Consider the following 24803-nt stretch of genomic DNA (forward strand, 5'->3'; position numbering starts at 1 on the left):
GCTTTCCCCCAGAGGAATCCAAGGTGGCACACATGGTACTCTTGCACTCTATCCTCACAAAATTTATGTGAGATAGGTTTGAGTTGAATAATACATTATTATTTCACCAAGCTTTTAATCATTTGTTAATATTTATTTTGAAGTTGCATTTTGAGTGACTAAGAATTTTGTATTGAATTAAGATACATGTTTATGGTTCTAAACACCTTAGGGGAGCCTTTCTCAACATTGGGTCCCCAGATGCTATTGGACTACAACCCCCATAATCCCTGGCTAGCAGGACTAGTGATCAAGCATGATAGGAGTTGTAGTTTAACAACATATGGGTACCCAAGGTTGAGAAAGGCTGACTTAGGAGTTCTTCTGAGGGTTGAAAGTTAAGTTGTGCCTGCCGGAGGATATGTATAGAAGCATGTCAGGAAAACACTAATTTAATAATCTGAAGCACTTGTTCTCTGCAAAACTATGAACATGTCCCATTCAAAAAGGAGAGTTAATGGCAGTACAGTGGTACCTCGGGTTAAGTACTTAATTCGTTCCAGAGGTCTGTACTTAACCTGAAACTGTTCTTAACCTGAAGCACCACTTTAGCTAATGGGGCCTCCTGCTGCCACCGGAGCCTGATTTCTGTTCTTATCCTGAAGCAAAGTTCTTAACCTGAAGCACTATTTCTGGCTTAGTGGAGTGTGTAACCTGAAGCGTATGTAACCTGAAGCGTATGTAACCCGAGGTACCACTGTAAAGCTGTTCATAATGCAAACACATTTCTGGTCTCTGGAGCTATCGAAAGCCCACCTGGAATAAAATCTCACTTTTGAGTGGGGGGGGGGTATTACAAAAGTATTGAGGACCCCTCAATTCATGCCCTAATTCCATGCCCCCACAACCTTGTATTCCAGCACTAAACCTAACTAAGGTAGTAAGGTTACAGGTCTACTGCTATTCTAAATTGCAGCCAACCTGTCTCAAAACAGATTGTGAAACTACAGTCTGAGCAATGCTACAGTTATTCCCTGCATTCCTTGATCTCTCCTCCTTCCTCTGTGAAGGTATCTCTGCTTTCTAAGCCACCATTACTAAAGCACCCTGCAGCTGGCCTCTCTCTTGCCATTCTTTACATCACTTCATCGCATTTCCCTCGTATCCACAGTTCTGCCAAAGCTAGCTGATCTTGCAAAAGGCAAGCTTTTACAGCCTCGGCCTCTTACCCACAATTTGCACAAAAAGGTAGTCTCCCATGTTGAGCTTTGCCTTTGGAGCAAAAGGTCATCTTTACTACCTTCACCCCTTTTAAACCTTTTTCCACAGTCTGAAACCATCCCAGAGTGTCTGAATTTTACACACTTCTAGATTTTGCTACCGAGTTATCCCATACTGATCCTTAAAAAAAAATACAGCAGGAACTCCATTTTACATTTTCAAATGTGATTAAGCCTACCACTGTGTTTCTCCTACTTCATCCTGACTGAAAAAGTCCATCATCCTTTCACCACAGTATGCCTATCCATTAATGAAAGATTAATGCTTTAGAAGGAAATGCATAATGACACTTGAAAAGTTAAGCTACTCATGATTCTAACTTGCGATCACCAGAATGAAGTATTTAACAGTGAATGGTTAAATACTTAATTCACTGTTAAAAGTTCAGCACATTTTCAAAACCACAGACATATACTTACTGACTGTGATCCACAAAAGGAATATTGTATTAGGACTGGAGACATGGAAAACAGGTTCTGTGCAATTTCTGCTTGGAGAAGAGAGGGGGGGGGAAATTGGTACCCAATTTTTATTAAAGACTACATATGAGGTGAATCCCGATAACGACAGAGAGCCTCGCCTTCATTTCCTCTCTTTTTGTGATACCAGCACTGTTTAACTGAATCATGGCAAGCAGATTAATCATGTTTGTTCTGTGCAGCACAATGCACAAGTCAAATCCTCACAGGTCACAAACCACGATCCATTCTTAGCACAGGTAAATGACTAAATTACCATGTTCTTTATTTTGGATTTTCAAAGACAAGTTGGGTTCTCAAATGAAACTTGAGAAGCATTTTGCAACTGTTTTAATAGGGGGACCTCATAAACCCTTTAAAAGTGGATGACAACAGCTGGTGTCTCACAAGCTCACAGTTACTGAATATGCCCAGCAGAATTGAGGTAGACAGTAGACAACTGATTACTTTACAGAGCCATTCTGGGTTCTGGCCTCTTGTCAGTAACCAGGCCCCGAGGTAAAATATGTTCACTAAGCAGAATCATTAACAGATGGTATAGCATCCACCCACCTCTCCCTCATTAAATCTCTAAGAGCAGAAATTTGAGGACTCGCAAAACCCATCAGAGCAAAAGCTTCTATAACAGAGCCTTGTGATGATTGCAGGAAATCAGACAAAAGTATAAATTAAGAGGAGGTTTCCTTTGAAAAGGGCAGAAAACTTTACCTTTTCACCACTATTTCTTTTTTAAAAAAGAATAACATATTCAATTTGATTTATTTTTAATTAAACACAATTAAGATCTGTAGCAGGTGCATCTGGCAGAATCCCTGCACCTAAGTTTATGGTATTATGATCATAAATTCCATTTTCTCCCACAGGAATCTTTTTCCTCAGCTGCTGTGTGAAGCTGGCTTAAAATGGAGAATAAAGAGAGGTCAGCAGTAAACTAAATATTCACTGCATCACTGTTGATATGTTGGATTAAAAATCATGTAAACATACCTGTTTTAGTCAATTTACTAGCAGTAGTTCACAAGTTTACTCAGAAGCAAGCCCCAGTGTCTTTAATGAAACCTATTTCTTAGTAAGCGTAAAAGGATAAGAGAACTTTCAAAGGGGAAGAAAAGTTCACAATTTGCTGTTGGATATCACAAATTTAATTCAGATATGAATGTTTTGTCAGATACAGAGATTTTAACAGTGTGTACTAATATTTCCACACCTATTCTTGCTGGAACAATAATATAAAACAAACAAAAAGCCAGCAGAGTGCTAGAGAAAAGCTACAGTCTACCGCAACATTTCAGGTTCCCTGCCAAAAATGGTTCACATCCAGAATAACCACAACCCCTTTTGGTTCTCGTATAGGCAATTCTGTGCTAATCAGACTGGAAACAGACACCAAAACAGTCATCTTATTCCACAGGCAGGCATACTCCGTATTCTCCAGCTTGCAGGCAGAAGGAGCCTCTGTAGCAGCAATGGGGAATCCAGTCAACTTCTTGCCTAGTGGCTGCCCTTGCCACACAAAGATTCATCTGAGCTCAAATGACAACTGTGGTAACTGTCCCTGGTCTAGGATGCTGCAATGAACATCATTTAATGAATCTTGCAACGCTTCAAAAAAAAGAGAGCCAAACTGATGGTAACCTTTGCAATAATAATAATAGTAATAGTAATAGTAATAGTAATAGTAATAATAATAATAATAATAATAATAATAATAATAATTTATTATTTGTACCCCGCCCATCTGGCTGGGCTTCCCCAGCCACTCTGGGCGGCTTCCAAAAAAATATTAAAATCCTCTAATACATCAAACATTAAAAGCTTCCCTAAATAGGGCTGCCTTCAGATGTCTTCTAAAAGTCTGATAGTTGTTGTTCCCTTTGACATCTGGTGGGAGGGCGTTCCACAGGGAGGGCGCCACTACCGAGAAGGCCCTCTGCCTGGTTCCCTGTAACTTGGCTTCTCGCAGTGAGGGAACCACCAGAAGGCCCTCGGCGCTGGATCTCAGTGTCCGGGCAGAACGATGGGGGTGGAGACGCTCCTTTAGGTATACTGGGCCGAGGCCATTTAGGGCTTTAAAGGTCAGCACCAACACTTTGAATTGTGCTCGGAAACGTACTGGGAGCCAATGTAGGTCTTTTAAGACCGGTGTTATGCGGTCTCGGCGGCCGCTCCCAGTCACCAGTCTAGCTGCCGCATTCTGGATTAGTTGTAGTTTCCGGGTCACCTTCAAAGGTAGCCCCACGTAGAGCGCATTGCAGTAGTCCAAGCGGGAGATAACTAGAGCATGCACCACTCTGGCAAGACAGTCCGCAGGCAGATAGGGTCTCAGCCTGCATACCAGATGGAGCTGGTAAACAGCTGCCCTGGACACAGATTTGACCTGTGCCTCCATGGACAGCTGTGAGTCCAAAATGACTCCCAGGCTGCGCACCTGGTCCTTCAGGGGCACAGTTACCCCATTCAGGACCAGGGAATCCTCCACACCTGCCCGCCTCCTGTCCCCCAAGAACAGTACTTCTGTCTTGTCAGGATTCAGCCTCAATCTGTTAGCCGCCATCCAACCTCCAACCGCCTCCAGGCACTCACACAGGACCTTCACCGCCTTCACTGGTTCTGATTTGAAAGAGAGGTAGAGCTGGGTATCATCCGCATACTGATGATCACCCAGCCCAAACCCCCTGATGATCTCTCCCAGCGGCTGCATATAGATATTGAAAAGCATGGGGGAGAGGACAGAACCCTGAGGCACCCCACAAGTGAGAGCCCAGGGGTCTGAACACTCATCCCCCACCACCACTTTCTGAACATGGCCCAGGAGAAAGGAGCAGAACCACTGTATGACAGTGCCCCCAGCTCCCAGCCCCTCAAGACGGTCCAGAAGGATGTTATGGTCGATGGTATCAAATGCCGCTGAGAGATCCAGCAGAACTAGCAAACAGCTCTCACCTTTGTCCCTAGCCCGCTGGAGATCATCAACCAGTGCGACCAAGGCAGTTTCAGTCCCATGATGAGGCCTGAATCCCAACTGGAAGGGATCCAAATGGTCCACTTCTTCCAGGCGTGCCTGGAGTTGTTCAGCAACCACTCGCTCAATCACCTTGCCCAAGAATGGAAGATTTGAGACTGGGCGATAGTTGGCCATCGTGGCCGCATCTAAAGATGGTTTTTTAAGAAGCGGTTTAATAACCGCCTCTTTCAGCGGGTCTGGGAAGGCTCCCTCATGGAGGGAAGCATTCACCACTCCATGAAGCCCATCGCCCAGCCCTTCCCGGCTAGCTTTTATGAGCCAGGATGGGCAAGGATCAAGGAGACAGGTGGTTGGTTTCACTCGTCCAAGCAGCCTGTCCACATCCTCGGAGGTAACAGATTGGAACTGATCCCACGCAATTTGACTAGACAGGACTCTGGCACTCTCTCGCCTCGGCCCTGCTCCCACGGTGGCGTCTACCTCTTCCCAAATCTGAGCGACTTTATCTGCAAAAAACTTTGCAAAATCATTGCAGGAGATCATGTGGCCCGTACTGGGCCCCGATGTAGCAGGTGGTTCCGCTAGATTGCGAACCACCTGAAAAAGTCTCCTGCTGCTGTTTTCTGCAGATGCAATAGAGGCGGTGAAGAAAGTCTTCTTCGCCGTCGCTACCGCCACTTGGTAGGCTCGACATTGAGCTCTAACCCGTGTCCGGTCAGCTTCAGAATGGGTCATCCGCCACCGGCGCTCTAGCTGTCTCAACGATTGTTTCATTGCCCTCAGATCCGTGGAAAACCACGGGGCTGTTCGGACTCCATGCAATCGGAGAGGGCGCTTCGGAGCCAAACAGTCAATCGCCCTGGTTAACTCCACATTCCAGCGGGCCACCAGGGAATCAGCTGAAAGGCCATCAACATGGGATAAAACATCCCCTACCACTCTCTGGAAACCATTTGGATCCATTTGGATCCAGACGTCATTTTGGATGGTTTTCAATTAGCTGCAACATATTCCTGGGGCATGGTGATGCTTTCTTCTTCTTCTTCTTCTTCTCCTCCTCCTCCTCCTCCTTCCTCCTTCCTCCTCCTTTCTTATTTAAAGCAACATGTTTCAGGTTGAGCCTCTCTGGGGAGAGCATTCCACAAATGGGAAGCCACTGCAGAAAATGCCCATTCTCACGTTGCTACCCACCAGACTTCTCGTGGAGGGGGCACACAAAGAAGGGCCTCAGATAAGAGCAAGTTTAAAGTCTATACAACTAGATAATGTACATGCAATGCATAGAAAACCTTTTTTTTAAATAAATACAATTTATGCTCTAAAAAGCAGCAAATTGAATAATAAAATAATGGAAAGTCTAGATTTGTAATGCACATCATAAAACTATCAAAGGTTTGTGTGTTGTTGTTGTTCTTATTGTTGTTGTTGGTTTTTAAAAGAGAGCTACTCCCGTTGCTCGGTCCCTGCTCCTGCCAACCTAGCAGTTCGAAAGCACGTCAAAGTGCAAGTAGATAAATAGGTACCGCTCCGGCGGGAAGGTAAACAGGGTTTCCGTGCACTGCTCTGGTTCGCCAGAAGCGGCTTAGTCATGCTGGCCACATGACCTGGAAGCTGTACGCCGGCTCCCTCGGCCAATAAAGCGAGATGAGCGCCGCAACCCCAGAGTCGGTCACGACTGGACCTAATGGTCAGGGGTCCCTTTACCTTTACTAGTATTATGGCTTTCCTGACTGTTGTATCCAGAGTTGTAGTGTCATATCTCAACCATGGTCAGATCTTAGCAGCATTTACAAAGTGTTATCTAGTAGATGGTATTCTTGCCTGTAAACATCAGCAACCAACTAATGCCCCCTAGCATGGTGCCAAAAAACCAATAATCAGGATGAAACATAGAACCCTGCCATTAACTGCTTGTTATCAGTGAATATCCCTAAGGCACTTTTCACAAGCACAAGATTGCAAACAGATGTCCATGCAAGTGTTCAGCTTGGCTAGCTCTATCTAGCAGGCAGAAATCTCCCTCAAAATTGGTAAGTTAATTCTCTTTTAAACTAAATGTTGATGTTATTCCAGAAGATGAAAGCCACATACAGAAATTACCTTTTTCCTCCTTAAAAAAAAAAGGACCCATGAATTAAATGCAGATGACTTTGCATGGTTTACTTCAAAACAGAAGGAAAACAAATGTACAATATATAAAAGTGCCTACACACCTAGATGATGTTCAGTAAAAATAATAATGGACAGAAGTGGATCTGCATGCAGGCCCATAACCTACTCATATGATTTAAAAGGAATGATGGAGATAGCACAAGGAAAAATAAAATAGAAATGCCAGTTATAAGAAATACATACTTTCAGGAAATTATCAGATAAATTTTAAAATTTATGACAGGAAAATCAGTGTTTATTACACTTATATTCCAGCTTTTCACCAAGGAGCTCAGTGCAGCATTCTAATGAATGAGAAGCCCAAGTAAATTGGATGAGAGGTTTACATCTGAGATCTGAAACTGGGTCTCAACAGTCCTGGTCCAACAGTCTAACGACTATACCTCACTAGTCATCAGTAAACAAAGAGACAGCCAGCTGAGAGGTTGTCAGCAAAATTAAACATGCAAATAATATTTTTGCATCCTTAAGCTCCCTTTACAGTAGCCAATAGTAATGCCCCCCCCACCCAAAAATATAAAAGAAAAAAAAGGTAGCAGCAGAGATAAGGCCATCATTATTGTGGCCATACTGCAAGGCAACAAGTGATGTAGCTAAGAGCAAGCTGCTTTACAGAAACCCTGAAATGCTATCCATTGTTATTATCCAGCTATCCAGCCTTTCAGAAATATGTTTGTTTTATTGTGTGTGTGTGTGTGAGAGAGAGAGAGGGGGGGGGGAGAGAGAGTGCTCCCGGTCTGGCAGTGGTGGGTTAATACAAAAATCAAACACTTTCACCTGTACTACTCCAATCATTTCTGCAATCCACCCACCTGCTTTTATCTTTTATAAAAATGCAGTGTGACCCTCAAAGGTTATAAACACTATAGGAGAATATAGTACACTGACCCTCACCTGTATAGGAACACTTTCTGTTTTGGCTAGCAAAACAAAACTCCGACTGAAAGGCTGCTGTAAAAGTAATTATACTTAAATTGACACTTCAGAATTCTTCCCACCCCAAATCTAGCACTCAACTGAACGTACAACCAGAAGCCTTTGCCTCCATAGATTTGCTTTTCAAAAGGCAAAAGAAGATACATGCATCAAATTAAAATTCCAAGTCAACTCTGAATCTGGGCATTGTGTGTCAGTCTACTCTTGTAAGTCTATGGTCATAAGTGCATACTCTGAGGTTGCCAGGCAACCACAGGATATAATACTATAGGTCATCTACTGTTGAGGGAGGGAATCAGAAGAGTAAACTACAACAGGATGAATGGGGGAAACAGAAATTCCACACATATATAATGCTGGTGGCTTAGAGAAAGAGAGCAGTGCAAGGTGCATAAGTTCTATATAACAATTTCGGAACTTGCTAAAGTAGAATTAGATGCTTATTTTCAAGTCTTGCCAAACAAATCCATGCAAAGAAAATGCATTTCTCAGGCTTCCAGTCTATCAACTTGTGCACTGATCCCTTTGCATTGAACAGTACAGCACAGCCAGGTAGATTCAATCAGGTTCTCATTGCTAAAATGGCAACAATGCTATGCTACATCTGCATCATATCTATTTGACACTTACCTGAGATAACACAACACTACTTTTTTAATTTACCAATTAATTTCCCAATATTTCATATATCAATGATCCATACAAATATTGAAGTACTAGTAGCATTGATATTTATTCAATTGAAATCAGAAACCATAATACTTCAACCTCCCTCTTAATACTGCACAAAACAATTTAATAATGGTGGGAAATGGGGAAAATAGGAAAAACACGGAGATGACGAGGGAAGCAAAGTCAACCATGGGATTTAATGAATTTATCTACCATATCTCAAACATCAACCAGATCTACAGAAACTGAGATAGATGCTCAATTTTTTTATTTAAAAAATCAATTAAAACATTTATTTATGTACATGCTACAAGATGTCTGGCCTAGAGGACTTTACATACAAATAAAGTTCTGGAGCGCAGCCTTCAATCCATCTCTAAAGTGATAAAAATTTAACAAGTTGCCCTCAGACGCCTCCAGTGATTTGCACTCTCAAATCCTCAAGTCTCATATTCTTGGCCTCAATTAAAAAAGCAAGAGCAAAGTAAGCGGCAAAGACTTGAAGGTATGATAGAAATTAGAGAAATGTAGGATAACTCCCTTATGTGATGGTTTAAGAAGCTACCTAATCAAGTAATACATTCAACAGCACACACTTAATCATCCCCACAAAAAGGTTTAACTCTGAAATCAAAGAGGAAAGGAAATGTTCACAATGACCTTTATCTTCCGGCAACGACAAGAACAACAGAATCTATATTTAATCCGATTGTTAGCAGTACACTATGACCAAGGAGCACTGGAGAAGTCCACTGCTACAATGCTTCCCCACAGAGTAGAGGTGCATTGTAATGGAAATGTTCAGAACAGAAAAGACAGACATACAAAAGAGTCAAAGACGATTCCAGACAGTTACTGCATAGTGTTAAAAAAGTGCTATCAGGTATATTCTGTTGTTGTTGTCGTCGTTGTCGTTGTTGTCGTTGTTGTTGTTTTAAAGTGTTGCTTTTCAAATCTTCAATTTGCCTTGATGCCTATTCTGCATACTAAAAACAAAATTCTGTTCCTAGTACAGTGCTACCTTGGGTTACATACGCTTCAGGTTACAGACGCTTCAGCTTACAGACTCCGCTCACCCAGAAATAGCGCTTCAGGTTAAGAACTTTGCTTCAGAATAAGAACAGAAATCGGGCTCCGGCGGCGCAGCAGCAGCAGGAGGCCCCATTAGCTAAAGTGGTGCTTCAGGTTAAGAACAGTTTCAAGTTAAGAACAGACCTCCGGAATGAATTAAGTACTTAACCCGAGGTACCACTGTAGTTGGGAGGGAGGGATAAGCAGAAGTAAAAAAAGTCACCTGAACAAAAACACAAGATCACATATTGCAGCACTAGGAGGCAAGAACCTCCTTAAAGATTGTCCTGTAAGCAATATAAATAGTATGGCAGACAGCTAAAATTGTCATTGCATTCTATTGAGGGGTGTTTAGGGTCACAGTTCCTGAAAAGGCTATGGTTTCATTAGGACTTCAGAGATTGTTAGTAGGTAACAGTGCGTGGTTCAGTAATAATAAAAAGTGTGTTCTTTATTTTATATAAACACAGAGCACTCTGTTTGTGGAAGGTCACACTGCCTTTCATGTAGCCTTCTGTATTTCCCACATAAACTCGAAAGTTTTCAGTTTAGCTTTCCAAATACAAAATGCACCTACTAAAGAAATGATGGCTTTCACAGATAGACTGAGGAAACCACCAGCCATTAGTCTAAAAGTCAGAGTCCACTGACAATCTAGTCATTTGTGGTGGTGGCAGTAAATAAATAAATGCATGGATCAGGTTCTTTTGTGTGTGATTTAATAGATACAAGTCTACTGAAAAATAAATTAGGAAGGTTGGGATGGGATGCCTCTTAGCTAGCCCTCTATACCATACCATCTCCATGCTCACCACACTGAATGTCTTACTTTAAAAATAAGTACCAAAAGGTAGTTTATTCCTACAAGCCTTACTCTAAAATCCTGACTCATCAACACCTCTTCTTATTTTCACCGGGTTGTGGGTGGCGCTGTGGTCTAAACCACTGAGCCTCTTGGGCTTCCTGATTGGAAGGTTGGGGGTTCGAATCTGCACAACAGGGTGAGCTCCCGTTGCTCTGTCCCAGATTCTGCCAACCTAGCAGTTCTAAAGCACACCAGCGCAAGTAGATAAATAGGTACTGCTGTGGTGGGAAGGTAAATGGCATTTCCATGCGCTCTGGCTTCTGTCATGGTGTTCCATTGCGCCAGAAGCAGTGTAGTCATGCTGACCACATAACCTAGAAAGCTGTCTGTGGACAAACACTGGCTCCCTCAACCTGAAGCAAGATGAGCGCTGCACCCCATAGTTGCCTTTGACTGGACTTAACCGTCCAGGGGTCTTTTACCTTATTTTCACAACTGTATTGAAAACAGAGCAGCAAATCCCTATGGACTTTTACACACCTCTGTATACAACAATTCTGACTTCTTGACACCATAACTATATAGCTTACAAAATACATTAATGATCACCAAGCAATACAAAAAAATTACAGGCCTCTTACTTGGCCATATTTTAGAATTATATCATTATAAAAGCCAACATTTATTATTAAAACAATACCTTACCTGCTGAAAAAGAAAGTCTGGAAATATCTGCAATAATTAAAAAGAAATATATATTAGTGTAAATAAAATTTGGTGCAATCTTTCTAATTTACAATGCCATTCTCTTGAGCTACATAAGTTGGAAATGGTCATATTTCAATCTCAAAAGTCTATTCCCATCACTAGTGTACCCTATGATGTCTGAACTGACAAACCATGCATACAACTAGCTAGGAAGCCATAATCAGAAATTGTGATTGGAAATATAGTTGCTACCTATGGTCATAGCTGTCAACTTTTCCCTTTTCTTGCAAGGAATCCTATTCGGAATAAGGGAATTTCCCTTAAAAAAAGGAAAACGTTGACAGCTATGCCTATGGTTTGGTGGATTATCTAAACTGATAAACTGATCCAGCTTTTCTGCAACTTTTAAGGCCAATTTTGAAGCTACATTAGCAGCAGGAATTCCAGCTGCTAATCCCCAACATCTCTCCAATTCGCAGTAAGAGAAGAGCTTGATCATCATTAAAAGCTGGCATGGATATATCAAAGGTTAGAAAGCACAGAGAAATACATATCAACAAGAAAATGCTAATGTTATATATTTAGTTAGGCTTATAATCAATGTTTCATGTTGTAAAAACTAATAAAACTTTAATGAAAAACAATTAAGTAAAATAATTACACCAAAAACTGTAAGCTTCCCAGCTCAGCCTACAGCATATTTCAAACACAATCTGAGATCTGCCTCTAAGAATATACAGTTATTGCTGAAAACCACATAGCAGCCAGAAATAAAAACAACTCTCAAAATGTGGTAACACAATATTTACCAATATAACATGTTAGTTAAGTTGTAGTGAATAGAAAAGCAGCCAGGAGCCAAAAAGGCTCCAAAACACTTTTGAATGCATTTGCTTCTTTGAACAATTGACCCATTTGTCAGTTTCAGAAGCAGTTCTCCTTAAAGCATAGGAAGGGAGGTTCTTTCAATCGAACTGCAACTCCCATCATCCCTGACCACTGGCCATGCTGGCTGAGTTTGACACCAAACTCAAATGGGGTCTCCACCCCCATCGTTCAGCCTGGACACTGAGATCCAGCACCGAGGGCCTCCTGGCGAGAATTGAAGCTACAGGGAACCAGGCCAAGGGCCTTTTTGGTAATGGCGCCCACCCTGTGGAACGCACTCCCATCAGATGTCAAGGAGATGAGTAACTATATAACCTTTAGAAGACATCTGAAGGAGGCCCTGTATAGAGAAGTTTTTTAAGGTTTAATGTTTTATTATGTTTTTACTGTATATATGCTGGAAGCTGCCCAGAGTGGCTGGGGCAACCCAGTCAGATGGGTGGGGTACAAATAATAAACTACTACTATCATCATCATCATAATTATTATTTATGGCATCTGGAGGGCCATCTGTTTCCCAGCCCTCCCTGCAGAGCCTTGGACTTTAGCTAGACTGTAGTTCTGGGAGATAGGATGAAAAAGAATTTAGTGCATATTACAGCACATGTATAGATGTAGAAATAATTATAATAGACTTCCCCAAAAAATTCTTCAAGGCAAAAAAAGGAGGACAAAATATGTGTATTTGTTTTGGGGGGAGATGGGTGCCAGAAAAATTGGGGTTGTCTCTTATGGGTGGGGCTAGAGGCCAAAAGTAGGTGGGACAAGAGATGTGGTTCATTTTTAAAAACTATTTTATTTAAATTATTAAAACAGTAAAATTATATATTATAACAAATAAGGTACAATAAAGTAAATGAAGACATCTGTTTAAAATACTAACAGTATTACAGCAATCTGAAAGCCGCACACGGTTGATCATCATTAAACTTGGCTAAATGAATGATTAAACTTGGGGGGGGGGTATTGTTTTGTTATTATGTTATGTATTATTGTGTCCTTATATTGTAAACCAGGCCGTAATCCTCAAATGAAGGGTGCTATAGCTATATAGGCAGTATTCCCACTTATTGGGGAGATATGGTCAAACTAGTACCAAGGAAAAACCTACCATAAACACAGGCCTAGAGAGAAAGAGAACAAGATAAATTATTAAACTCCACATTTCTGACTTCCACACCACCACTTCAAGTGTTTGGGGCTAAGCTAGTTCATTATGAATTTAGAAGAAACTGGTTTGTCTTTAAGGGTGCCACAGGATTTTGTCTTACAAAACTAGGCAACACTCAGGGGAGAACACAGAAAAGCTCAAGGGTAACAATTCCACCAAGAAAAATGCTCACTAAACCATCTGCTCACTGGCAAGTCAGGCTGATGTAATGAGAGAAGCCCTTAAATATGAGAAAACAAAAAGCAGGCAGGAAAGAGCAACACAAACTTCAGGAATGGAAAGCCTTAAGTTGCCTCCAGCAATAGATTCCATAAACAACAGTTATTGGTATATACAGCCTCCTTAAGACAGCAGAAGCCTGACAGTATTCTAGTATAGGTAGATGCACCCATAGATTTATTTTTGCTAAGCAGCGCACTATCTTGGATCTGTCACATCAATGAATTATAATCTGGGGATATTTGTAGCACTAAAATTTTAACCCAGTTCTCGTAAAAAAAAAAGTAAAGGGTGTTACAAAAATTCTGTTTCATTATTTGAAAATTCCCTTTTGAAAAAAGCATGTAAGCCTGGACAATCTTCAGAACAGACATTAGAAAGGAAAGGGAGCTCATGTCCTGACATGCTTCTGTGAAAAAAGTGTTATAGGAACTTGGGGGGGGGATGAGAGAATTATCTATATCTGGTAAGCAACAACACCCACAAGTGGAAAGGATTTACTTCAGAATATGGGAAGGGGTGGAATCTTTCTATGTGAACATCACACCTCCTCACCCAAGATACACACAATGGATATAGGCAAAGCAGGAAGCTAATGTATCCAAAGCTAATGCATACTGACATTATTTTTTTAAGATATGCACAATTTCAAAGTAAATATTGCCAGAGACATTACAAAATGAACAATTCCATGCTGCCCTGGTTTGCATGTCACACTGAGCCAAACTATGGCTTACATGAATACATGGTCTCCCAGAGAATACATCACAGCTGCTTTGCTCCTCTCCATGTTTTGTTTTTTGTTTTTGTTTTTCTTTTGCTACAGCACAGGGTGCTTTCCAAAGTCCTGCTCATGGTTAAGTTCTATCCACACTAACCACGAACTGTAACAAAGAACAAAGGGAAAAGTAGGCACCACCAAAACCAGTGTTGCACAGTTACATCTTCACAACTTGCATTAATTAGATCACAAATTCTCTATAGCAATGTAGATTACTCAATGAGATTTGACAAATATAAATATAAATATAAACTACCATCACTTTTCAATAAATTCAATTGCAGCATTCCTAATTTGAATAAATACTATATGCTTTGATCTCACTACAAATAGGAGATCAAATCAAGTGACTGCTGCTATATATGGTCACTGTGTGAATAGTCTCAGACTGCATTTTCTACACTCCTTTGACCCTACAGCCTTTTCCTCTCAACACACATATGTACATGTAACCACACATGTGATAACCCATCATGCATTTGATTCTAGTCCACAAAAGATCGTCCCATAATAAACATGTTAGTCTTCACTGCTATCTTCATGCTATGCTTGACAGCTTTCGGAAACATCTGGCTGCCTGGCTGCCTGAAGCAGATTGGACTAAATTGGGATGACCAAGCAATCATGCTCTTGTGTTCTTACACAACAAGGGGAAGGGTCATAGCTCTGTTCTAGAGCATCTGCTTTGCATGCAGGATGTCCCAGATTCAGTTCCTGGTATCTCTAGGCTTCAGAGAGACCTCCTGCCTGAAATCCTACCATTGGACTGACCAGTTTGATAAGGCAGCTTCTTATGTTCCTGTGTAACAGCCATACCCAATAACCACTCCTGCACTCATTAAATAGGGCAGACTGGTCATTTTAAAGGATTTGTACACAATTTCATTCATTCAAGAACTCTTCCAAATTTTACCCTCCACTCTCACAGCTCAATTTTTGGAAACAGTTCAGGACAGAAATCACCCATGATTCTTGGTATATCTCATATTTGCATGACATTTTACAATTTTGGCTTTGAGGTGCTTTCTCCCATAAGCTATGTGATGCAAAGTATTTGTAGTTCCACTGTATTGTATACTTTCCCCTTGTATTGTATTTTTTATCATTTTTTCTTGTTCTAGTTGTCCTCTTTTTGACATTTAAAACTATTTTCTATTTATGTAACAAAAATAAAATAAAGACAGTCTCCCAAACAGCAATGGATAACCATATGTTAGATGTGCTGTGCTCTGGGGTCAGCATAAAAATATTTAAAGGGAAAATATGTACAGTGCTAAAATGTGCACACTCCTGCATCAAAACAAAGCAAGTCCAATAAAAAGAGGGTGTTAACTTGTGAAAAGGAGTTTTGTGGTGGTACCCAAGCTGTACTTAATCAGGTCTGAATTCTGGAGCTGCTATTGATATATAACTTGATTGGACTGATAGAAGATTGATTTTTTTTTTTAAGATAAAGGTGCTTATTGTCCCAGGTTCAGACACAATGCTAAAACCATAGTTTAGTATTAAGTTAACTAGCCTTCTGCTTGTGCATTTCCCTCTGTTCTCTCCTCTTCCAGTGCAGCTACAGATTTCTGTTCTTAACAGAATTTACCCTGTAGTTAGTAAAACAATACTTCATTGAAACAAGCCCAGATCAAACTGTGGTTTAACTGACCAGAGTTCCCTGTTTGAGTGGAATGCTTAACTCTAGTTCGTTCAAACCAGGAAATGTTTCCAAACTTTGTGGATGTACTAGAGAAGAAAAGGAGAGGGATAGTGTATAAACTCAAGGTTTACTGCTGCTCAGGCATGTCACTCTAAACCAGGGGTAAGCAACCTAAGGCCCATGGACCATAAGCAGCCCACAGGGGTCATTTAACCGGCCCACAAGCCGCACCTGAACCGAGCCGCCTGCTCGGTGAGTCCCCGCACGCTGCGCTAAACCGCCACAGTGTGACACAGGGACTGGTTTCTGCAGCGCCGAAAATCACGTCTGCAGAGACACTGGAAATCATGCAATCTGGCCCACGGAGGGATCTCCACTGGAGTGAACTGACCCAGGCAAGGTAAACCTTGCCGACCCCTGCTCTAAACCATGGTTCAGCCTTATATGTAGACCAAATTACTGTGTTTTGTATTTTTAGAATACTTTTTAAGACTAAGTGGCTCTGAATGTCTTTTGACTAATGGAGCAAGGCTTTTTAAAAAGAACATACATTTCTATGTCAATTCTGCATTGCACAACTCCTTAAACTAGCAATGATTTGCCTAGCAGATAGACCTCAACTCTGTCTTGCATATGAGAAACACCAACTGTGGTTGACACGCTACAAAACAGTATTGGGAGGTCCCTTTAATCGGCCAAGTAAAACAGTGGAATACATCAGTTTAAGTTTATTTAAGGTTTATACCATCCAATCAGAAAAGGACTCATACTATTTTCTTTTCAAGACCTGCTAAGATTCAGAATGTGCTGACAGAAAACAAGTGGTGGCCTCAATGAACTACAGTTGTTTCTAGCTGTTTCTATCATGTTCAATACTGAATCATGTATGGTCTCAGCTGTAACAGTAATCCAACACTGGTTCTCTTCATAATGCCCTCTTTCTGCCCAGATTCCTGTCTACATAATCTCAAAAGCCAGTAAGCATGTGAGCTGCACTTTACCAAATCCATGTGGGAAATCTGACAAGTGGGAACAGAAGATCTCAACTGTACACTCACTTCTCACATTTACATTTACATTTACATTACAAAAAAAAAAAAATCCTTCCAGTAGCACCTTAAAGACCAACTAAGTTAGTTCTTGGTATGAGCTTTCGTGTGCATGCACACTTCTTCAGATACACAAGTGTGCATGCACACGAAAGCTCATACCAAGAACTAACTTAGTTGGTCTTTAAGGTGCTACTGGAAGGAAATTTTTTTTTTTTGTTTTGACTATGGCAGACCAACACGGCTACCTATCTGTAATTTACATTACACTCACTTACACTCACATTTACAGGAGGTAAAATTGTGTTTGCCATTGTGACCCATGTAAAACCTGGCCCAGTCAAAATCCTATCTGATGGCATTATTGTTGTCACCCAATCCCTCTCCTGAATCTCCAGAGACAAAGAGTAGGTTTTCCCAATAGTTTTGCCACTCTCCTTAATGTGTTTTAAGCGTTGCTGGGACATCACATGTTCTCTGTATGCCAACTGAAGAAAGATGCTTCTCTTTAACCTGCAAGTTACTGAAAATATTGGCAGGATATAACAAGTGGTATGAACTACTTAGAGAATGTGTCCCCTCCCCCCAGTATAACTTTAGATTTCTTTCATTCTTTATGGAAATTAAATTAATATTTATAATTAGAGTTTATTATGTTTTGGACGAGCCATCAGCTGTGCTTAACCCTTCGCTCAGGCTTCCAGTTGTGGAGTGGTGCTGGGAAATTACACTCTTGTGACAAACTAGAATACATCCCTACCTTTCTTTGAGAAAGAACAGACTGAGAGGTACATTGCATGTTATTTGCTCCTGGGCAGTCCTACCATCACATCCCTCTTATAGAAGTACCTAGGTCTGAGTGGAAAAACCTGAGACATGAAGTGGCTACAGTGATCTGACAATTGGAAACACTCTTGGCAAACTCTTGGATAGAAAAGTCAGCTCTGTTTTCACTTCTTAGCAGGATGCAATAAGCTAATGACAAAAACTGAAGCAGACAGGCCCACTCTGAAGTGAAGGCATGAGGCAGGAGTTGGTAATGCAGGTGAACTGTGCACAAGCAAGCTGCCAGCCAGCTCTGCTGAGGCTCTTTTTATTAGCACAATATGCAAAACCAGTCAGATACATTTTGGACTCTGACCTTTACACATCTTCCAATCCCGAGATCGAGGGGTGGTACAAAGTTATTTTGGCACCTGTTTCCACCGCGTCACTTTCCCCTTGCACAATGTATGACGAAGGAGACAAAGGTCACAGACAGGGCATGGCAGACCATTGAGAAAGCCAAAGGTTAGATAGAGGGCATGATGTTCAGACAGCTGTGGTTTGTCTGTGGGTGGAAGTATGTTCCACACCCGAAGGTCACGCGGTCAGACAGCTAAGGCTGTCTGTGAGCCGAAGTGTGCTCCACACCCAGCGGTCATTCCTTCACACTCAATGGACCATAGAAGAACTGACTCCCAAGTAGCCTCTCTAGCTCCATTCACCAGCACTAAATTAATCGTAAGAGTACACCGAGTCAGGTGGGTAATCTGCTTCAAAAGAACACTTTCTAAATATTCTGCCCACCAGATAAAAGCCATCTCTCAGTCCAGGCCAGCATTTGGTACACTCTCTTAAATACTTTATTCTTCCACTTATTAGTCAACCCTCGCAATTCAGAGTCTTAATGATCCTGTAACATTTTTCAATCTGACAGTTCGACTACCAGCACATACACAAAACTCCTCTGGCTTCAAAGCCAATTCAAATATGGATGGTTTTATTTTGGTTTCTCTTTTTATTATTTTACAAAATTTACATACTACTTGCTCAAAACAACAACAACAACAACAAAAACCACACCCTCCAAGCCACTGTAGCAAATACCAAGTGGTATATCGAGTAGGACTGCCCCCACCTTCTATTCACATTTTCGTCGCAATTCACCCCCTCCATTAATGAACCCAAAGCAACTCAGGATGTGTATCTTCCTATGGGAGCCCGGGCTTTGAGATCTTCTGGGGAAGTCTTTCTCTCAGCCCTGTCACATTCACAGGCATGTTTAGTGAGAACACAAGAGAGCACCTTCTTAGTAGCTTGCTCCCAGATTGTGGAACTCCCATCCATGCGATGTTATGCTGCCCTGCTTTCTGCTTTCCTTTTACTGACAGGCAAAGACTGATTTGTTCAACAGGCCTGGGTACAAATGAAATAAGTAATAAACTGTGTATTTAATAGATGCACTCATCAGCATCATGTATCCAAACTTCATACAATAATCCTATTGTTTTCTTCTGTAGGTTAAAATATAAACTTGTAAAAAAATTGGATTCATTCAGGAGAGAAACTGCAAATCCTCCTTCTAAGTTAGACCATTGATTTACCCACCTCTAGCTAAATATTTCCAAGACCACTTATTTCTTTATTGCTCCTGTTAGAGGTAAAGAATTATGGGACTTCACAAAAAGTAAGACAGGAGAAGAAAAAACTTGCAATTTAAAATGACCAAAGAGGAAAATAAGGACAAGGGATGATGAAAGATGTCAATCTGAAGAACTAATGTGGTAAATACTTTGTCCTCCTAAGAGTCTGGCTAATGGTTGCTGATGCTTTTCAAGAGACATCAGCTGTTCCACTTTTCACATGAAAGGTGGAGAATCCACTCCACAGAAGGACTCCAAAGTCTACAGCCTACAAAGACTATAATCTAACAAAGGAATTCCAGGTAGCATGAATGAAGTGTGCACTCTTTGTATAAGCCATCTCCTTACAGGGATTCCTGAAGTTACAGTGAAACATCTAGAAATGTTAAGTGTGTGCTTTTTTTGTCAGAGCACTGATAAGAATAACACATTCAGCATGAATGGTTTTGGGTGTCCATTAAGAGTCAAATGAATATATTTAGTGTAGAACCATTAAAGCATAATCAACATTTAAAATGATGGCTGAAGCGTATCTTTCCCGTAATGCACTGTGCAGACCAATCAATTTATGCGTATTAACAGCATAATGACACCGACTTTCTCCCAACAGCAAGAGGCAAGTTTTAATCACCAATCAAATATTGGTACAAATATTTGGTGCAAATATATCTTGGAGGTCAAAGAAAGGTAGCTAATAAATGCTACATATATGTTGTGGGAAGTGGAGGAACCAATGACATTTTCCTTACCTAAAACACGTGGCCACACAGACACACCCCACCCCTTGCAAGAGCTGAGTGCTTGTCAAGCACACAGCAACCACCAGACACGGCCGGTGTGTTGTATTCTGACTGGTGAGCCACCAATTATGCAGGCCTTCATCAAATACACCTCTGGGGCATTTTTAATCCAAAGGCAATAAGCACATTTTATTAATGCAGCAAATGCTGGTAGATGGGAAATTCTGAACACTTAAACTTTTAATACAAAGACACATCTATATCTAAGCAACGTAGAGCATGTTCTTCCAGTTACCAGGGAAGTGGGACTTTAAACTCAAGGATTAAGTCCTAGCCACCTTTTTCCAGACTACAAATTCCACAATCCCTAACCATTAGCTATGCCTGCTGGGGCTGGTGAGAGAAGATGGCAGCCAAACATATGGGAGGACCACAAGTTAGCTACTCCTGTTTTAGTGTGACATCCAAATGTTGTGAGTAATGGAAAAAAGCTGCTCCACAAGTGATTTATAGTCACAATTGTCTCACTACTTTTACGAAAACTCAATGCCACTTTGAAATTGCTATATGCTCAATATCTTTAAATCAGTGAAGATAATTGGTTTACAATACAAAATAAAAATGTGAACAAATTGAAACTAGCTCTTGTGACATTCTTTGATAAAACTGAGCTGACTGAGGAAACAAAATGTTTCAGTACCACACAGCTTTATGTATTAGGAAAATCAATCGGCTACTTGTTTTTTCTTATGATCATACTTTGTCAATGTGCTCTTGATAAGGTGTACTTTAATGCAAACAGATACATACACAGAGCTGTCAGTTACCATATCAACACGCCCATATTTAACCATCCCGCATACCAAGAAAGGATATTGCAGCATCCCAATCAAACTAACAAAGTTTAATTTTGTTCCAGATATATTTTTATTCTGTAATGAAAAATGGGGGAGGGGACATGTTTGCTCATTGAAAACGGACTTGATAGATTTTCAGTGCATGTAATTTAGCCACATGAACACCCATCTTGGGAGACAAAATGCAGAATAATCACAAAGGTCCTAACTATTAACCTAATTGATACAAATGGGTTTTCAGGTTACATACAACAAAAGACTAAAAATATTCAGAATCCGGGCATAGCAACAACTGCATCCAATGCACACATTAAACTGGTGAAACAGAATCGTCTTACATAATACTTACCACAGTATAGTCTTTCCATGTAGGTTCTTGCTTACAAAGCCTGCTAGAATTCGGTATATTCAGTACAGCTTCAGCATTCTTAGATCCAAAACACTTAAGTTGTCAATTAATATTTGCTCTCCCCCCATCCCGTTTCACAGAGAACATAGTGCAGCAGCCTTTGGTCACGAGCTTATCACACAGTACAGTGAAGCCAGTGGAGCTTCTTTTGTCTCCTTTCACTCAAAAGTCAGGCAGCGCAAACAAAAGGCATCCATCACTAAGTCCATTAGCTTCAGCTGACGAGACAATTCTAGGCTGCCAGATGGGTAAACGTATTTTGCTAAATCTGGCTGCGGCCGCAATAAATCCTAAAAGAAGAACAGCCACAGCAATCAGCCTTTCGAATCTCTTCTACTCCAATATTTTGTGCGTGTACCAGTAAGCCCATTCTGTTCTCTTGATAGCCTCACACCCTAACATGCATTTTCAATCAATTACTTTTTAAAGAGTGACAATAAAGAACAGAAGCAAGTCCCTCCTGGAAGCTAGCAGGAGCTTTCACTATATATTATTATCCAGAAGCAAGCTGAAGGAGATGCAGCTGTATTTTTTCTTTACAAAAGCAGGACAACATCTTTCTCATTGAAGTACCTTAGTGTATTTAGAACTTATTCCTCTCAAAGGTCACTGAAAACCAGAAATGCTAATTCATGCAAATACAAAACAAACCAATGCCCTAAATCTGGAACTGAAAATGAGTAAGTAAACACCTAATGTTGCAATGACTCAAAATGTAAACTGGAACTTCATAACTTCTAATAGCAAACAATAATTTTGTAAACTTTTGTCTTCCATATAATGATCTGTAGTCTTTGTTGTTTGTGATGTAACTGTTAAATACTTAATAAGGTGTCAACCCTTGGCTAAAATGAAAAACTATCGATCCTCTTTATACAAAGATCTCTCCCCTTCTTGGAATATCAGAGTAGCTTCTTAATATCTGGATGTGTATTAATGTATAGAACTTAAAAAGTTATTTTTAATTCCCAGCAGATGTCTTTTACATTTCTGCAGAGATGCAATTTTTAGCATTAATAACAAAGTAAGATGCTAGTCATATTTCTTCTTAATTATGAATAAAATTGCCTCTTGAGCAGGCAATGACAGCTACGAGACAGTTATAAAACAACTGATTGGTGTCCCTAGTATCAAAGATTTCTTAGAACTAGATGAAGATAATGAAACCAGCATTTTATGGGCATACAGGATAAACTCAAGACATGCAAAAAAGGGGGGGGGACAAGTTGGATAAAGATGTTTGTAATTAATTTTTTAGTGTTTGAGTAAAGGATGCAGTATTAAAGAAAATAAGATCAGGAACAGCATTAAAAATTGGCAATCAAAATATTGAAGAACTTGCAGATATACTGTATGTCCAGAAGTGCAGAAAAAGAATAAGGGGGAAAAAGAGTCTAATTCATGGAGATAAAGGCTATTAGTGGGTACTTACCATGATAGCTATGCTCTGCCTCCAAGATTGAGGGCAGTGTGCTACTGAATATGAGCTGCTGGGAACTACAGGAGAGGAAACTGCTCTTGTGCTCATCTTTCCCACAGGAGTCAACAAAATTTTGGGACATGGAGTTCCATTGCACCCAGTGGTCTTTTTGCTAAATCAGAAGTCAGAAGCCATTCTACATGGTCACGTCTAACCTTCTAAACAAAGGTTCTACTAGACATGACCATGTGGAATTGCTTCTGACTTACCACCTGCAACGAGAATTCTCTCTGCTGGAAAATGGGAATCAGGTAACGTACCATGTATAACAACATTTCTGAGTATGCCGTGCCGGCATGGTTGACATTAGATTCAGAGAACAAAAACAAAATCATAGGACAATTTTGGGGCAGGGGACCACATGTTCTTCATCCCTGCCCTAGAGCCAACTATACAAGGGCAGTGACCTTTATAATGGGTCAAAACTGTATGTATGAACCATTGCAGTTTGAGGAACTCATTGTCAAAGAAATGCTAGAAGAAAAGGTTCTATGATACGATGTGGGGACTGAGATTGTTAAACTCCCAATCAAGCAAGGAGTCAGAGCTACTGGAGAGTGAAATGGGATAGGCAGTTCCACAAAGGGATTTCTTTAAGGTCAACAGGTTTCTGTAAAATAATGCTGTGAAATTGAGACAGGAAGGCCCCTTAAAATATAAATGAGATGAGGAAGAATTTTCATGCTAATGATACGGAACTTCCTACAAAGATTGACCACTAATGTCTCCCAGCAGTCTAAATCAGCTTTTATTTGATCAAGTATGAAAGCTAAATTCACTTTAACCAGCTTTGGGGATTTTCATTCCTAGAAAGATGATCTCAGTGGGCCACCACTTAAAATGTCCAGGTTTTAAACAACTGTTGTGATGCAATTTTAAATGTCATATTATCCCAGTTGACTAGATAGCCTGACAGGAAGACAGAGTTTTCAAGCAGTGAAACAAGATTGAGTTCTAAGGTGTCCACATCCTCCAAAATCAGCATGTAAGAAAATCTGAGTTCAGTGCCTTTCATCCTTAATATTCATGTCTCAGCTTAGAAAATTGAAAGGAAGTTGAGAGAGGGGGAAACGAGAGCTATCACATTAAAATATTTAACAGAAAATAGATGCTGGAATTAAATCACTTGAATGTAAAACTATAACTATTCTCCCCCACAGAGTCTTAACAGGTATTTAGAAAACAAAATCCATGATGAAACTCTAGAAGGCATGTTCTTGCTTGTGCACATAAACTGCCCAGCAACTTCCTGCTATTTTTCTAGAGAGATAAAGCTAAATGCATCCTATGCTGTGATACGATCATGTTGCACAACATAACGAAGTGGCTTGCTACCAACATGTGAATGTAAAGCAAAAATTGTTAATTCTGCCTAAGCTATACAATGATGCTTCAACATGGGAGTGAGTAGGTTTCGATAAGAAATGTAGGCAAAGCTATGGCCACCACATCTCTGACCCATTCAACTGGAAAAACTGTTGAGAGAGAAAAATAAACTATGCCTTTTATTTATGCTGATACAGTCTGCTCTACTTATGAGTAAGCACTGTAAACTTCCACAGCTTGAGATGTCCATCAATCAGTAAGCATTTCACATACATATTGTATGCAGTCTGGCATAAATTTATAAGTGCATGTTTGATGCCCAAACATTTTATTTCAATAGACCTCACAGCTTCTGTTCAAAATACTCTCTCTCTCTCTCTCTCTCTCTCTCTCTCACACACACACACACACACACACACACATACGTATGGGGTGCAATTCTGCCTAATGAGCAAGGCCAAAAAAAATGCAGTTGATTTATAGTTTGCTAATGCAAAGGGAATGCTAAGCTTAACTATTTTAGTGTTACAATGATTTTCCAGATTTGTCTTTATGACTTTGAAAATTGCAGCTGTTATAGACAAAGCAGCAAGCAGTTTTTGTGACAAATGTTGTTCCCAGGCAGACCTTTAGAGTGGGTTTTTACACATGCACCTGGTGGTGAAGCCAGAAGAAGACTAGAAAAACTCCTGAAGGGTCGACTTTTTCAAACATCTTAGAAGAAGGCTCCTGATAAAAGAAAACCTGATAAGCAATTGCTGT

The 24803-nt window shown here is 40.5% G+C and overlaps 1 protein-coding gene and 1 long non-coding RNA gene across 22 annotated transcripts in view; both read right to left on the reverse strand.

Moving 5' to 3' along the window:
• The window catches only part of PTK2 (protein tyrosine kinase 2), a gene marked incomplete at its 3' end in the record, with an annotated part of 202889 nt that overhangs the window by 141713 nt on the left and 36373 nt on the right, over window positions 1-24803 (reverse strand). For 16 of the 21 annotated variants that reach the window (XM_083621903.1, XM_083621918.1, XM_083621902.1 and 13 more), the window contains one exon: window positions 11066-11092. The exons of the other annotated variants lie outside the window; for them this stretch is intronic. Coding sequence is in view for 5 of the 16 variants with exons in the window: in XM_083621894.1 (XP_083478020.1) it covers window positions 11066-11092 (27 nt within the window). The remainder of the gene's footprint in view (window positions 1-11065; window positions 11093-24803) is intronic. 21 annotated transcript variants of the gene reach the window in all.
• LOC310766336 lies at window positions 13714-23711 on the reverse strand. The gene is made up of 3 exons (XR_014550078.1): window positions 17103-23711; window positions 15907-16835; window positions 13714-14540 (listed from the first exon to the last, which is right to left on the reverse strand). It is a non-coding gene; the product is annotated as an uncharacterized lncRNA (long non-coding RNA).

Source organism: Podarcis filfolensis, assembly GCF_964270895.1.
Source record: "Podarcis filfolensis genome assembly, chromosome: 7".
NCBI lineage: Eukaryota > Metazoa > Chordata > Lepidosauria > Squamata > Lacertidae > Podarcis > Podarcis filfolensis.